At 42.0% G+C, this 17,157-nt stretch overlaps 1 protein-coding gene across 5 annotated transcripts in view; it reads right to left on the bottom strand.

The window, feature by feature from the left end:
* Positions 1-17,157, bottom strand: part of KIF16B (kinesin family member 16B) — a 313,474-nt gene that overhangs the window by 273,592 nt on the left and 22,725 nt on the right. For all 5 annotated transcript variants that reach the window (XM_090286026.1, XM_090286028.1, XM_090286027.1 and 2 more), the window contains exon 2: positions 526-595. In XM_090286026.1, coding sequence (XP_090142152.1) covers positions 526-595 — 70 coding nt within the window. The remainder of the gene's footprint in view (positions 1-525; positions 596-17,157) is intronic.

Below are 17,157 nucleotides of genomic sequence, written 5' to 3'. Positions count from 1 at the left end.
TAAAAAGTATTCAGGGACTTAACAAATTCACTGATCAAAGAAACAAATAGGATACTTTAAGTTGCAAAAGGAAGAACTTGCCATCTTAGAAAATTATTTTTTCAATTTTTTTCAGAAAAAAAAAATCAGTGTTTTTATCTTTTATCCCCTGAATTTTGAATAATATCGGCACCTCTTGCAAAGTTTATAAATATCATTATTTCATTAAGAATAAAAACAAATCTAGGGCCAAAGCTTATTTAATAATTAACAAAATGCAGTCAATGGCCAGGCTAAGGATCCACCACAGGCTACAGGATAAAAATGCCTGGCTCTAGAGCTACAGCTTGGGTCTGGTATTTAGATCAAATGAAACCAGGGGTGGGAAAGGAAACAGAGGATCAACCCTCTTGCTCCCTGACTGAACCCAAGCTAAGAGCCAGTCGACATGGCTAATTGAACTGAGAAATGAGGAGTGCAAAATGGTAGAAGCGTTTCATTTATCCACAAGACATTGACAGGAGTTAAGGCCAGGTTACTACTTGCCTTTAAGTTTGTGATTATTGTTTTGCTTTTCTCCATTTGAATAATGAATTTGGCTTCCAAGTCCTTTTCCCTGCAACACAAATAATTCAGTTCGGTTAGGAGAAAAAAGACTTATAAAAAGAATTGTTACTTACTCTTTACATATGGGAGTTTGTTTCTGAACGGCATCTGAAGCACAATCCCTGATACCATTATTCCCATATCTTTACTAATATAAACAAGAAGACATACAAATTAGATACCACCATCAAAAACTAAGACTGACAAATTATGTGTTGTCAAAATCTAAAAAAATTTCTAATTGTAAGTCAAAAGGAGAGTAAATGAAATGACAGACACTATGGAGGGCTATGAGTCATGAAGAAAGGCAGCCCCACTCAACTGGTTATAAAAAGAAAGACACTATCTCTCCAACCAGGATGAGCTAAGAAGAAAACTGGAGTGAGTGGTCAAGATCAGGTGCTGCTTCAAGAAGCAACCAAGGCACTGCCACCTCCTCCCACCTTTGTATATCCATTCAGAACAGGAAGTCAAGAGAACTCCTAAAAAAGTATCATTTTCTCTAGAGTAAATGACCATGTCTACACAATGGAGTGTTACGACATTGGAAAAGGAATGATGCTCTCTGTACACTGCTATGGAGTGGAAACGAGGATCTATTGTTAAGTGGGGAATGCAAGATGCAAAAAAGTATACAAGAATGCTACCACTTACTTAAAGATAGGAAGAATAACCTAGCATTTTTCAAAAAGCTACCAATGGAGAAAGAAGAAAATGTAGTGGAGCAAACATGGATAGAACCCAGATTTCTAAAAAACAAACAAACAAATTTAAAAAAACCTTAATCTGTAAATCATCTTTAGAATGATGAAAATAATTTACACAAAATAAAACAAAATTATATAAATTTTTAAAAATTTTTGTAAGAGTTTATTTGAGCCAAACAGGATATGCTTGGAAGCAAGATCTCAACAGACTAAGAAAAATGCCTCCGAAAATTATATTTTAAAGTAACCTAAAATGGAAATTTATAAGTTGAAGCATATAAATCTAACTGTGTATTGCACAGTAAGACACAATTTCAATTACGACTATATGGAAGAATTTGACTGTATAATGTAGCAGGACATAACCTAAGGAGAAAAAGAAACTATAAAGCACTTTCAATAATCATATTTTTGGTGGTAAAGTAGCCGTCATCATTCTGAGATTTCTCTTTGTGTGTTGTGGGATAATATAAGAGTAATTATGTCAATGCCACTGAGAATGAAGGTTTTTGTTTGAAAGGAGATATAAAAATAAGATTCATGACATTAAGTGAAAGCTCTATAATCCTGAATCTAAATGGGAGAAAACGAGCATGAACTTTATCTAATATTGATAGAGAGTCCTGGCAAAGGGGAAAGCCAGCTGCCCCTGTACTGAGGAACTAAGGCCTGCCAGCAGCACCCCAGCCACACCAGGAGGTGACTGTTTAGCAGGCTCACACCTAGAGTGCAGCCCTGAGAGACAAGACTGGACCCACAGAAATCATTAGATAATAAGTAGTGCTGTAAGCCCCTAAATTTGGGGTAATTTGTTACATGTAAGAGATAACCGATACAAAGGCCACGTCAAAAGGACCCAAGAGTCAACCTGAGTAAGTTCCTACTGGCCAAAGTTGAGCAGCAAAAAGAATAATTGAAAGAGAAACAGATAGAATATGCGTAAGTTTATGAATGCATAATTAAAAAATAAAAACTGAATAATCTCCTTTAGAGGATCAAAAGAATCACCTCATTATTTTGAAGGCTATTAGATAAAGGGAAAGAGTCAAGCATATCCCCTGCATTTCCTAAACAATCTGCATTCCAGAGTAACCAAATGATTGTCACAGTTGTTGAGGGGACGTTTCTCTTTTCAAGGTTTTCCAGCTAATATATGAAGATGGAATTAAAGAATTAGAATACAACAGTCCCTCTCTATATCACGGTTCACTTATCGCAGCCTCACTGTATTGTGGGATTTTTTTAAATATTACATTTAATTATTTATCACAGATTTTTCACTATATCGCAGGATTTTGCAGTACTGTATACGTATGTTGTTAAAGTTATGTAGGTTTAAGAGTGTAGAATATGTTTAAGAACATAAGTAGTGTTTATAAAAGTGTGGAAAAGGTTCTTAAGGGAATGGGAAAGGTTAATAAGGGACTGGAAATGGTTTATAAGTGTGTGGGAAGGGTTTATAAAGCCTTAAAATATATATAAATACTAAAATAAATGTAAGGTTGCTACTTCGCGGATTTTCACCTATCGCGGGGGGGTGGGGGGCATCTAGAACGTACGTAATACCCGCGATAAGTGAGGGAATACTGTATCGACATTTTGCAACCCGTGGTGAATTAATGGCTCTAGAGAGTGACCATCAATGGCTGCTAACTCCATCCTCCAGGACACAATCAGACATGCTGTGCATCCTAACTGAAGGACCAACGCCCCTGTCACAGCAGCCTTGGCCCTCAGGGAACAAGCAGGAGTACAGGGGCAGGGAAACAGCGCTGGGGAGACAACCAGCACAACCCAGCCCCTGAGAAGGCCGGTAGAAAACTGAGCTGCTTTACCCAATGACAACAGCAACAAATGGCAAGGAATATAAAGATGGAAGAGTAACCTATTAAAAAAGACTTGAAAGATGTAACCAATTGGATCTCAACTCAAACAGAAAAGGCTTTTTGAAATTATATGTAGAAAAATATTAACACCAACTAGGTATTTGATGATTTTAAGTTATTATTACTATTACTATTTTAAATGTGATAACAGTATCATGATGATTTTTTTTGTCTTAATCTTTTAGAGATACATACTGAAATATTTACAATTAAAATGGTATGATGTTTGGAATTTACTTCAAAATAATCCAGGGGTGGAGGAACCAGGTTTTGGTAGCATCCTGGCCACCTCAAAATGAACAGATAGAACATGTAAACCCAAACAACATGTTATCAACACTATTCAAAAACTGTAACAGTGTCACACAGAAGCCATTTAACTTTTCCAAGCCAGTGTGAAGAAGGGTGTGGCTGGAATTCCTCCCTTGTGCAAGGCACTTCCACTCCCACCCTCCAGGTCTTCGACCCAAAAGTGAGCCTTGCCTCAGGGAAATCCCATGTTCATGTAGCCTGCAAAACAAATTCTTCACAAATCGGCCCCTTTCCTGAAGTATTCAACTACCTAGAGAATATCCTGCCCAGCAAGAAAATTTTGCAGATGAGTTTTCATACCCCAGACAGCCACATCTGGAGTCCTCCCATTCCTTGTGAGTCATGTCTCAGTCACTCACTAACGCAATTTGTCTAGAGGCCTCATTTTAAAACCACTAATATCAAAAAGTACCTGTGGGGGGCAAAGATTCATACAGGGATCTAAGAAGATTAGAAGGGAACCTGTCAATTCTTGTTTATAAAACACGAATCAATTCAGCTGCTACCATGCCTGCCACTTGTGTTGGAAGCCAGCTGTAAAGTAATGCCACAGGCCCTGAGCCTTCTACCTCTGAAGGTCTAAGGGCCCTCTACATGATCATTTAGTCTAAGCTATAGGTAACCACAAAGTACTTTCCTAATTTTAAATTAACATCCATTCTATAAAAATACTAGGAAAGCTACTGACTGAAAGATCATTATGTGAGATTGTCTTTCCATTAGCACTTCTGAAATCAAAACTGAACATGCCAGGTGGGTTTCAAAGGATTCACCACCTCCTTGACATTGTAGGACTCAAGTGTGGTGATGGGGAAGGGAGTGGTGACAGGTTCACTGTTCTGAGGAACCCTAGCTTTCCTCAGTTTCTCAAAAAAGCTCTGTGCCCCAAAAGATAGGGGCCCCAGCTCAGACCCTTATTAGCCAAAATGTAGCCCAGGACCCCAGCAGCATCATCAACCCTGGAGAACTTGTTAGATTTGGGGGATCTCAGGCCACATCTCAGACCTACTGAATTGGAAAGAACATGCATTTTAACAAGAGCCCTATGTGAGTCCAATGAACACTAAAGTTTGACAAGCACTGCTCTGACGTTATATTAATAAGACTGGGTAACAACGGGTCTTAAATTTACTCTCATGAAACAAACTCCACAATGTTCATATTTTGTACACTGGGAAACTCACTAACTTTATTTTGACCTGTAAGTTTATTTTTTAAATTGCATGCAAAAATAGGGATATAACCTAAGTTAGCTGACACTGTCTGCACCCTTTGCTTTTATATTGTACATTAGCTTCTGACCAAGAGCAATAAGTGTCTGACATAATTGGATCTAAGAAGTCACCTGAGTGTCATCACACCCAGGTTCCCTCTTTCACCACTCTGCCCAGCTATCAGCTTCCAGCCCTTTCTGTTCCCAGATGGTTTCCCAGTAACAGTGTAAGGTTCTCGACAACACTTTGAAGTCATTTTAAAAGTAATCACAGGTCTTCCCTGGCTGCTGTGACTTAGTGGATTGAGCGTTGGCCTGCGAACTAAGTGTCGCTGGTTCAATTCCCAGTCAGGGCACATGACTAAGTTGCACATCAGGTTCCCAGTGGGGGTCACAAGTGAGAGGCAACCACACAGTGATGTTTCTCTCCCTCTCTTTCTCCTTTCCCCTCTCTCTAAAAATAAATAAATAAACAAATAAATAATTTTTAAAAATAAAATAAAATAAAAATAAAAGTAATACAGGTCATCAAGACTAGATAGAAGCCATCTGTCCCAGAAAGGAAACTTCACAAATAACAATTTCTTAGACTATTTTCTTCTTAAGTATAAAAGCTAAAAGAAAAAGATGTATCTTTACTCTAAAAATAATCTCTAAGTATAATATTATAACTAAGATGCTAGTAGAGTTTTGGCCATAGAGACAAAATCTCACTCTAGTTCCTGCAAACATTTATGGAAAAGCCAATGTAATCTCCATAAAGCAGTTGTGATGGTTGAAATTATTAAACTAACCCTTCAGTACATTCATCCATTGTAGATTCCAGGAGGGTGGTCAAACTTTCAAATATTTCAGAGCAAAGAGTAGGAAGGCTCCAGGCCCCTCTTTCCCTCCCCCACCACTAACAATCTTGCTCAGCCCCTAACCCATTGGAGACCGGCAATTGCTCATGGACTCCGCTGCACCCCATGTTACTTCAGGGTCCATCCAAAAGCCTTACCTCCCACTCCATCACCCCCACCCAACACTCAGTTGCCTAGGGCTGTCCAAGCTACCCCCTATTTACCAGCCTCTGCCACATCTCCCCATCCCACACTCACAGTGCCGTTTTGGACCACTGTCATCTTTCCCTAGTCTCCTTGCCTCTAGCCACATCCCCTTTTGTCCACATTTCACTGTTGTCAGAGAGATTCTTTCAAAATACACTTCTTACTATGAGGTTCCCCTGCTTTAAACTCCTTCAGTGACTTTTCAAAGGCTACAGGAAAAAATCCAACTCTCTGTGGTATTCACAGTCCTTCATGATCTGACCTAACTAATGCTGACATTCAACACTATGTCTATCCTATCTCCTATCCTGGCCAACTCCCAGCCACCATCCAAACTTGGCTGAAACTCCACACCCTTCAGAGAGCCTTTGCAATCCCTTTGCCCTGTCCCCTTGTTAGATGGACCACATGTTTGTCTCACCCACCAGATTGTGAACTTTTTAAGAGTAAGGACTTTGCCTGCCTGGCTTTACATGCCCAGGCCCTGGCACGGTACCTGCAACTTTGAGGTACTCATAAAAATAGGTGCTGAATATCAAGGGCCAACTGACTGAAATGATGAATGTATGGTTCTTACCCCAGCCAACTCCTCACCACGTGCATCTTCTACTTAATGCCATGTCCCTTACAAGCTCCCCTAGAATCCTTTGTTCTTGCTTCCTCACAAACTATGGTATCCTCCTATCCTCATGCTTAAGCAAGCCTTGTCTCAGGTCTAGTTTGATTCACCTACCCTTCCTATACTTTCCTAGCTTATCCTGCTTATATGGGTTTTGTTCCTACTGATGTCATCCTTCCAATTAGTCTAGAGAATCCCAAAGAAGCAAGAACCTAGATTTCTTCACATTCTTCTACCTGAGTCCACTGAGCACAGGGGACAACATCCACAATCCCTGCTCAGTGCTTTGTCTCAATGCTTTGGCTCCAAACGGTAAAACAGCAGGCACTGAGAGTTCCCCTAGCTCGGGTCAATTTCCCCTGACATTTCAGAAACATGGGAAATAAATCTTGACATTTTTTCTCATACTAAGGAAAATAAATAATCCTAAAATATTACTATGAAAATTGATTTGATAATAGAGCAAAATGAACTACGTTTCTCTTTGGCCACTTTGGTGAATTTGGTTTCTCAACCAAAAAGTCAACTATAGTCCCTTCATATAAATAAGTAATTTATTTAAAAGGTCTGGAAACTAGATCATAAGATGCCACAAATGAACCAGCTAGAGTAAGTATACTAAGTTACAGATCAATATTGCGGTAGAGGGAAGAAGAAAAAAAATATATATATAAAATATTAAATCATAAATAGAGATAAAAATTATATGAGCTTTCTGCCGTGTGAGTAGGAGAAAGCTTATTTGGAAAAAAACAACCCTATGTTAATTCAAATATTTTGAAAATATTTTAAAATTGTTCAGCAATTTAAATTGATTCCATTTGTTCACTAATGGCATTTTTGGCCATTCCATAATAAGCAGCATGATTGGATGGTGTGAGATCTCCAAACTGAGCCATCAGCTTAAAAGATTCTAAAGAGGGGCTTATTCACCCCAACTTCTGAAGTAAATCAGTATCCCCCAAATTCACCTTAAAACTTGCATACTATGAACCAATATTTACCTGTCTTCATATTACGGGACACTCAACAGTAAAAATAAAAAAATAATAAAGTCTACTGGAGGTATATTGCTATAGAAAGAAGCCCGAGGAACACTGTTAAGTGAGAAAAAGAACAGGAGCAAAACCGTGTGCTGACCATGATCCAGTTCACAGTTCCATGAACACAGTAAGGCAGGATATGCATACACATGCTTCCAGATGCACAAAACATCTCTGAACATTTCTGAAAGGATATACAGGTAGCTATTTACAGTGGTTACCTCTGGACCTCAGAAGATGAAACAATGAATTGAACATATAACTGCTGAAATTTATTTTAGCATTATTTCATATTACTTTTATAATTAAAATTAATTTAGTTAATTAAAAGACAAAAAGCCCCTGAATTAAAATTTTGGGTGGCTCCTCAGTGCTCTAGGGTTAAGTTCACACCCTTGCATGGCATGTAACATGAGGGCAGGCCTATTACTCTCCTCTTCTTACTGCCCAGCCACAGAGAGAACACCTCACCTTCGTCTTGCGCTTCCACACCACCCCTGCCATAGGTGTCCTCATACACTGCCTACATGTACCTCTCCCCTTCCCTCGCCGTCTGCAAAATGGTACTCGATACTCAAAACCAGGCCCAGAGTCCTCTCCTTGGGGAAGCATTCCTGATCCCCTGTGCTCAATGACTTGTTCAGTCCCTCCACTCAACCCAACAGCACTTCTCTTTTTCTCTTTCATTTGGGTTCCAGATAAAATACAAGATATCCAAATAAATCTGAGCTTCAGATAAACAAATTTTAGTATAACTATATCCCAAATATTGCGTGAGAACCCCTCAAACTTGACTGTTGGTTGCTAACCCTGGCTACCATCTCTTACCCAGGGGTGTGTACCCAGCAGGCAATTCCCATGTGATGCATTTGTAACAGGCTCCATTTCTCAAGCCCAGGGAGTGACTGAGCTGAGTCTCAATTGCACCCTCAGCAACCAGTGGAGCACCAGAGGCTCCATAAATATATGTGTCACTTCACTTACGTTAAAGTGTGGAAACAAACTTAAGGAGGGCTGTTCCCCTGAAGCCATATTTTCCTTATCCTTTATGGCCAGTTCCAAGCACTCAAAGATCCTGGGACTGCTAACTATACTTAGTGGATCCTCATGGAATCCCTAAAAGCCCACAACTCAGTTTTTGAGAAAAACCCAGGGAGGACAGATTCTGAAAAAAGCATGGAGTGGGTTTCTCAATCACCCTGACTTCATTTCAGATCCTCAGAATGTGGAAATCAGCAGCACCATGACCTACATCCAAGTGCCAAACACGAGTGGCAGCCAGTGAGAAATCTGCATGGCCACCACCCTGTTCCCCATGGGCTGCCACTATGAATGAGCCAAGGACAGCAATGCTGCAGTCTCAGATGCTATAAGCATTGCATGCTAAGTGAAAAACCCTGCTGACCCCTGTAAAAATGAGGGAGCTATTAAGCTGAGCTTAGCTTATTATCATCTTACCCTGGTCTAGAGAGGGTGTAATAAACCTAAAACATTAGACAAAGAGCCAGCTGTTACAGGTTGGGATACCAGAGAGACAGACAATGTAGAGGAGTTTAGCATGCAGGGTTGCTTGCTCATTCAGATGTGCTCGTGGGATCAACACCTGGAGGAGGAGACAGAAGCAGGACTGGGCAGATGGAGCAGTGCAGCTGCGGCACAAGCCTGAAGAAGGCCTCAGCCCACCCCACAGGCAGTATTGGAGCTATGGTGGTCCTGCAAAATTGCCCAGGTTGAGAAAGAATGACCAGGTCTTTGTATCCGTGCATTGAGAAGTCACTGGATGGTGGGTCACCTGGGGAAGGGGCAGGCTTGGGGTGCTGAGGTGTTGACAGTGAAGGCCAAGTCAACAGCACTCCAGCAGATGGGCAACAAGCTTCAGCAAAGGAAGACAGGGGCAGCAAGCACGGGGTCCACCACACTAATTCCCCTAAACTGGTGCCATAGGGCATACTGACAAGAGGCAGCTACCATCCAACTCCCTAGCAGACAGCAATGGGCAAGAAAGAAGGCAGATACCGTTTTTGTTTCCAGCTGAAGTAAAGATAGCCTAACAATCAGAATGGTCTCAATGCAAATGAGTTGTCTTGAGACTAAGGAGATTTAGTTGGAGGCTTAGAAATGCTTACCTGGGTCACTATACAGGGAGATTTATGTATTCATTCAGTCCACAAATATTTAATGAGTACCTTTGACATGCCAGATAATACTCTCAATGTAGGGAAAAGTGGTAAAGGATACAGACTGAGTCCTCCTGGAATCTGCATTTCCGTGAGCGGGTTAGAAAAAATATAAAGTTACATTTTAGATACTACTAAATACTATGAAGAAATGAGAGGGTGGACCAGAGCAGAAGCAGGGGAGACAAGTAGTCAGAAAAAACCTCATCAGAGGGAATGTGTAAGCAAAGACCAGAACAGGGCTGAGGGTCAGGCAAAGATCTGGGGAGAGCACTTCAGGTAACGAGAACAGCAGGTGCACAGGCTCTGGGGCAGGAACCAGCCAGAGGTCTGGGAAAGAGCAAAAAGGCCTGTGTGACTGCAGAAGACAGAGGGGAAGCAAAATGGAAGATGAAGCCAGAAAAGGAGGCAGGGGCCACACTACATCAGGCCTTAAAGGCCTTGGTTCAAAGGCTAAAACTTTGGAGCTAAAATGTGTTCTGAAGCCATGGACACTGGAAGGTTTTGAGTACAGGAGAGTGTCACAATCACACTTACGTTTCTAAACAATCCCTCCAGCTGCTGTGCACAGACTCCAGAGAAGCAAGAGTGCAGCAGGAGCCCAGTGAGGAGGTCACACAGGAGGTGAGAGTGGAAATGTACCCAAAAGACGATGGGGCCAGATTTGAATTCCAAAGACCTGCTGAACAACAGAATCATCTGAACAGCCCAATCCACACCTACCAAGTGAGAGTCCCAGGAGAAGAGACCAAGAATCTGTAGATTTAACCTCCTAGGAGATGCTGGCAACTGATCAAGTTTCAGAGCCACTGCCTTAATCAGTCCGTAATCCCTCCTCACCATGGAGGAGATGGGCCTCTCTAGTGTGGAAGCTTAAATGCCTTCAGCTCCCTCTGAGATGGTGTTTCACTAGGTGGTCTCAGCCCATGTTCCACATGAGCCCAACCCACTTGTCCCCAATTCCAGACAAAAGTCCAGAACAGGCTCTGCCTTTGGGGTTACCACTGTTGCCTTCCAATTAGGGCCTCTCATCTGAACTCTAAAACACCAGAGTCACTGAGGCACACAGTTTAGTGGGGAGAAAGAGCAAGTAGCAAAGCAGTATGAAAACTACTGTAGGGGCACCAAATATTCCCTGTAAAAAGTTTCAATATGTAAGTATGTAAGGGCTTTAAATGTTCTTTGTAAGAAGTAGCAAGGACTTGCTAAAAGGCCTTGGAAAAAGGAATGTAAGAAGGAGTGTTATAGCAATTAGTGATTTACAAGCTAAAAGGACTTCAGCCTCTATCACCTCCCATTTGCTTGCTTGTGTCTGGTTTATAACATTTGTGAAGGTTGTGCTTTGCAGAATGTCTAGCCCTTTGAAAATAAATTGCCTCACAGGGAGTTCGTCCCTGGCTGAAGAGCTATGCTGCCGTGGAAGATAACCTTTAGCCTTGCGAATTTCTGTTCCTGTTACTGCCAAGACATTCCTGCAGTCCTGCCCAGCCCCCTCTTCCTAAGGCTGTTTCCCGCCAAAGAAGAAACAAAGAGACTGCACCAGTATAAAAGCCCAGCGTTTAGACTCCATTGTAGGTTGGAGCATGTTAGAGACCTGCTCAGGGTCTGCCCAACTCCTGGCCAATATTAAAAATCCTTTGCTTAACTTTATACACCGCTTCAGAGTGTTCAATCTCGCCTATGTAGCCGTAACACTACAACCCGGCTGGTGGTAATGCAGAAAGGGGGAGCGGATAATATACACATTATTGAGTATATACCTAAAGAAGGTTCATAACTAGTACCATTCTAGAAGCATAGGAGTGAAGTTAATTCACTCAGGGCATTAGGCTTATATCCATCACGCAAGCCTGGTCCCAGTTGAAAAAAGCTGGTAGAAAGCTGATAAATTTCAAACATTGCACAATTCAAGCCAAAAACCATAAATAACTAAATTTTGCTCAGGATTAAAGATGATAATGACACTTTTGGTAATTCTGGATACTCTACAGGGAGGACAACAGGGGCCAAGACGGTGAAGAGGTGGACAGCCAAGCTGAGGCTCAGAGAAATGAAGCACTTGACAAAAAGAGAATGAACTCAGAAGAGAGGAAAAAACCTAGCCCATGATCTCACTCTCACACGGAGAAACTGACGCCCCAGGAGGTTAGGTGACTCACTAAAAGTTGCTACTACAGTCAGCACTGTGAAAGGTTAGAGGAATTAAGCAAGAAATCAATACTTCAAAGCCAGAGAGAACTACTGAGGGCAAAGCTAGCCCCCTAACTTGATTTCAGCTACATCCTCCTCAAGGCAGGGGTTATGTAAGCCTGGGCTCCCATAGTAACACAATGGGCCAGTCAGCACATTTAAGGAATCCATACAAATATTACTCTCTAAGCAGGGTACAAAATTCATCACCCAAGCTCCCCCATCTCATTCCAAAGTACTTCTTCTTCCAGGACTCACAAAGACTCTAATGCTGGTCCCTTTGCCTGGACTATACTTTTCTCCTCCTTCTTACTTTTCCTTCAAAGCCCTTAAAGATGTATCCTCCTCCAGGAGGCCTCCCCAGACACCTCCTAGTCATTTTCTTCTATGTGATATTCCATAACACACCACAGCAGTTTCCACATTCTGTCTAACTGTTTGGCAACATGTCTGTCTTCCCCACCAGTTCAGATGCTTTCTGAGGGCAGAGATAATGCCCTACCTTTTATATATCCACAATACCTAGCAGTCCTTCCATACAGCCAAGCACTGGGATGAATGAATAAGCAATCAGAGTGAATAAACAGTTGAACTAAAAATATGATACTATTCTTAAACTCAAGCACTAAAATAAGATTAATGCTTCAATACTTATTACATACATTTTCAGTTTTTAAATGCAGATGTGTTTTTCCTATAAATATCAGTTAATTTGGCAGTTTTAACTCCAAATGCAGTAATGAAGCTAGGCTGGTCCCACAGATCCACAGTTGTGACTCTGACTCTAGGACCAAGGCACAGGAACCTTCTATCTCTTCTGAGACACAGAAAAAAAGATAAAGGATGGGCATATGGCCAAACTTCTTTGATACACCTCTCCAAAACACAAACAACATATTCATAAAATAAAAGTAGAAGTTTAAGAGGGCTCTTGTAAATATAAACATTAAGAACATTGAGAACACTTATTAATACTTCCTTTGGTTTTCCTGTGTTCAGACATTAAATCAACCATTGAATACCCCAAGATATTCCAGTTTCGTGCTATAGCATGATAAACACAAAAAAATGAGTGTTCTCTGCTCTTACCCACAGCATCACTATAGCCTTCCTTCCAGATTTGTTTTAGAAAAATGTTCTCAATGACAGCTTTTGAAATATATATATATATATATATAGCTGGCCTATAAAAAGAAAATTGATTCCTCTTACAACGTTGCCAGTCAAATATACCAGATAGGAGAAAGATATGCTTCAAAATACTAAGTTGAAGAGGACTTTTTCCTCCAAAGACTTCCTTCAAGACAAGGTGGGATAAGAGTCAATCCTGGTCTAATGTAGCTTTTTCATCAAGCACAGCACCTGATGCTGCCAAGCAGAGTGGTTTAATAATTGTGGGGGGAAGCACTGGGCTTCAGGGACCCGGGTTCTAATCCTGACTCTCACTCTGTGACTTTGGCACCTTATTTAACTTTACCAAGCCTTTGTCTCCTCACCTGTAAAACGACTGAATAAAACCTATCACACACAGCTGCTGAAAAGTACTAATTGTGCAGCAATGCTGTGAGTATATTTCAACATATACACTTTTTGAAAGATGTGATAGAAGAGAAGAGAGCAGGTGACACAAGACCAGGGGTTTAACAGACAATCAAAATGCATTTATTTCCATCACAAATGCAAGATCCATCCATTCACTCAACAAATGCTTATTATGCCTCTACTGTTGGAGGTAGTCGACATTCAACTGTGAAGAAAACTAGCAAAGAAGCTCTGCCCTCTTGGAGCTTACATTCTGTTGGGGAGATTTATTTTCACAAAACCTTTCCAGTGTTTTCCCAAAATGGATGGAAATGGAAGAAATCTAGACATTTTGATAAATTTTCTAGCCAGCTCTGAAAAATATGAAGAAGCATCACAGAGTTGATTTTCATAAGTTTTGTTTATGAATGCTTTATCTTCATCAATACAATCCAGGTGCCACAGTTCATTAAAAAGGTAAGAATATAAGAAACTCCAAAATTCTTTCACTTGTTTTTAAATACCTGTGAATTATATCTGGTAATTCTGACTATATACTGAATGTCCAATTTGAAGATGCGTAAGGTACGCTGTCCTGCAGAGTACCTGGCAGCCCTCCCCCATCCCTCCCCTAAGGCATGCACGCAATGCTCACTACTGTGTTAATTAAAGAGAGCACCAGTAGCCAGAGGCAGGAGTGGGCCAATTGACAAATGTGGATGTCTCCCCTTTACAAGGCTCTCCGGGGGATACAGAAATGTATAATCATGCTCTTGCTTTCCAATGGCCCAGGATCACCCCACATGAGTGAGAACAAACGAGCTATACAAGCCCCTTTGGTGGTGGGATGGGTGGCTCACCAACCAAGCACAGGAGTCCAGACCAAGGAAAGACCTGATTTCAGATGATGTGGTAAGTGAAACACAGTCCAAAAAGGAAGCCCGATCACTGCCTAATGTACACCCACATTTTGTATACAGGGAGAGAAGGGCATATGTATGTCACCGTAAGTTCCTTCCCGGGATATTCCCAAAACACCAAACTGAGCCATACTGCCTTCCTCAGTACCTGCTCCCCTTTGCCTTTTCCCTCACTTCTTTTTAGACCATGTGGTCACACACAGAGGATGTCATTCCTCCCCTGGGCTTTCTGAGCAGCAATGTAACTCACAAAGCAGCAAAGAAACAGAACGGGAGGAAGAAGCCACACTCTCCACTTAGGAGGATTTTCATTTTGCCATGATACGGGAAACATCATCCAAAGGAAAACACGCTGACCATTATCCAGGACACCCAGTACCTGGAGCATGTCCAGTAAATCAAATTCCCAGCAAGGACTCCCAGCCCACGACTTCTCCAACTTGACTGCACACAGCATCTCCTGGGTGCTTTACAATTCCTGATGCCCTGCTCTACCCCTCATCAGTTAAATCTGACTCTAGGATGAGAAGCCACCAGTTGAGACATGAGGCCCATGTTCTAACCTACTGGTTTCATTACCTCCCCATATTAAAAAAAGGAACAACAAGCCCTAATGGAGTCACATGTGCTAAGCCCCAAGTCAGCAAGCCAAGACTTATATTATCTAACCTACCTACAGTGTCAGCCTCTCCCAGGAATGGAGTTTTAAACCAATCAATCTGGAGTTTCCTGGTCAACACCAATAAGGTAATGTGTCTGACAGAACCCAGCCTGCCATCCTGGCCTCTAAGGGAAGATGACCAGTACTCAAACAACTGTTAGTAGCTTCCTTGTCCCACTTGCTTCTGCCTGTAAGACTTCCATTTTCTACAGCTTCTACAAGCTCCTCTCTATTTCCAAGATGAGATCCTGCCCAATTCATGAATGGTAAATAAAGCTCAAGATCTTAAAATTTACTCCGTTTTTTTTTTTTTTTAACACCCATTAAATGTCTCAGAGGGACAACCTGGGGCTCCTGCACAATAAAATGAAACGACCGAGGCTCAAAGGAGAAAACGAACGAACCATGACATGGACCTGGGCTACGTCACATGAGAGACAGGGAAAAAGACCAAGCAGGCCACCAAAGCCATCAGCAAAGAAGGCGGGCAGTGCCGCCATGCATGTCAGAGGCCGAAGAGCCAGGTGGAGGCTCTGAATCTAACTGACGGGTGCTTCGATAACCACCCATGCATAAAATCCGACTGAGTCCTGCCTGCTCTTCCTACCTCGGAGGGGGGCGACAGTGCAGAGGATGCATGTGAAGCACACAGTGAAGGACAAAGTTTACACAGACACAATCACTGTCCTTATTTAGCATTACCCACATAATCTGCAGAAGCCCCTTTAGAGCTGTACCCATTTCCCATGGCTCCTCTTTCCTGATTTTTGTGGCAACAGGGAAAGGGCCAGTCTCTATAAGCATTCGGTGAAATTCAAGGATGCTGGGGGCACAATTATAAAATGAGCAAAGGGCATTCAAAGATGTCACTAATATTGTAGGAAAGTGCTAAGGAGAAGTAAGTAGTCTAAAGTTAATAGTTTTAAATGAAGCAAAGAAAGGAGAAAGATTTTTAAACAATCATTCTAAACCAGAAGTTTTACAATGGCATCCAGCTAGGACTGTTGCATCCTGTGTTCTAAAACTCTTTAATTAGTTGTCAGTGTTTTAACAATCAGATGATTTTACATAGAAATCTGGATTTCTGATTACCCTGAAATATGGAAGGACAGGGCACTCTTTTGTTCCACAGGACAGCAAGTGTGACTTCCTGCCACAGTCTCACCAAGCCCACTCCGGTCAGCTGCAACCCACCTGGCTCCTCAAATGCTGGGGTTACGACCCAAGTAGTGTAAGAAACAAGGAAATAGTGACTCCCAAACCAGTAGAAAATCATTAGTAACAAAGGACAAATGTAATTAGAGGGTCTCAAGGGCAAATGTAATTAGAATATCTCTGAGAAGGAAGTTGACAGTATTAGCATATTTACAAATCACAAAAGGGGCATTTAGATAATCCCGTTAGATTGTAACTCAGGAGTAACCGTCGTCGTCGTCGTCGTCGGCAGCCGTCCCTCTCGAGAGACGATGGTGTAGCTTCTTCAGAGTCTATCTGCACCGCCAAGAATGGCTGTGCAGTCCGACTCGGGAGTGACATGGTATCTGTCTCCTCCCGTGTTGAATCGACATCTTGCGATGACGCTGAAGCTACAGAGCCTGGGCAGGGTAATATGGAGGGTCTGCTGTTGCCCATGCAGCAGACCCCCCCTCTCTTCGCAGCTGAAGGGTCCAAGGGAAAGACGGAGTCGATACAGCTTGGGTTCAGGTGCGCCGCAGGAGTTGCCGGTGTTGACTACAACGTCAAACCGCCTTAGGGACTCCGGCTCCGGATTTTCTGTCGGGGTTTACTCCCTTAGCCTTTCCCCTGAAGAGGTATGCCGCAAGGCAGCGGAGGTTTTTTGGAGTCAGAGTTTTCCTTCTCTGATGTACCCTGACTGGAAGATCGAACCAGCGACACTTAGCTCGCAGGCCGACGCTCAATCCACTGAGCTAAACCAGCCAGGGCAACCAGTAACTGAGAAATGGGGGGGGGGGGGGCTAATTGCTTTAAGGAGGGGGAGCTAATCACATTACTACAAAACCAGTTTTGTCTACTTTTGGCTGCGAGGGTGCACCCAGCTCTGCAGACTCATGAAAAAAACGCCTCGCTTTGCTGCTCAAGTCCTGTGTCCCGGTTTTTATTGTGAGCATTTCTCACAGTAGGAACTGAGATATTTCAGAGAAGGGATTATGCATTTAACAGCAAAAAAACATTTTAAGTGACCAGTTGGCAACCAATAAAGGGTCTGACTGTCACTTCTCAAACCTCATAAACTTTCTGTTGACTTTTATTATT

The sequence above is a fragment of the Furipterus horrens genome, unplaced genomic scaffold (genome assembly GCF_987537825.1).
Source record: "Furipterus horrens unplaced genomic scaffold, mFurHor1.1.pri manual_scaffold_8, whole genome shotgun sequence".
NCBI lineage: Eukaryota > Metazoa > Chordata > Mammalia > Chiroptera > Furipteridae > Furipterus > Furipterus horrens.
Note: the sequence above shows the minus strand (reverse complement) of the source record. Positions and strands in the feature narration are given on the sequence as shown.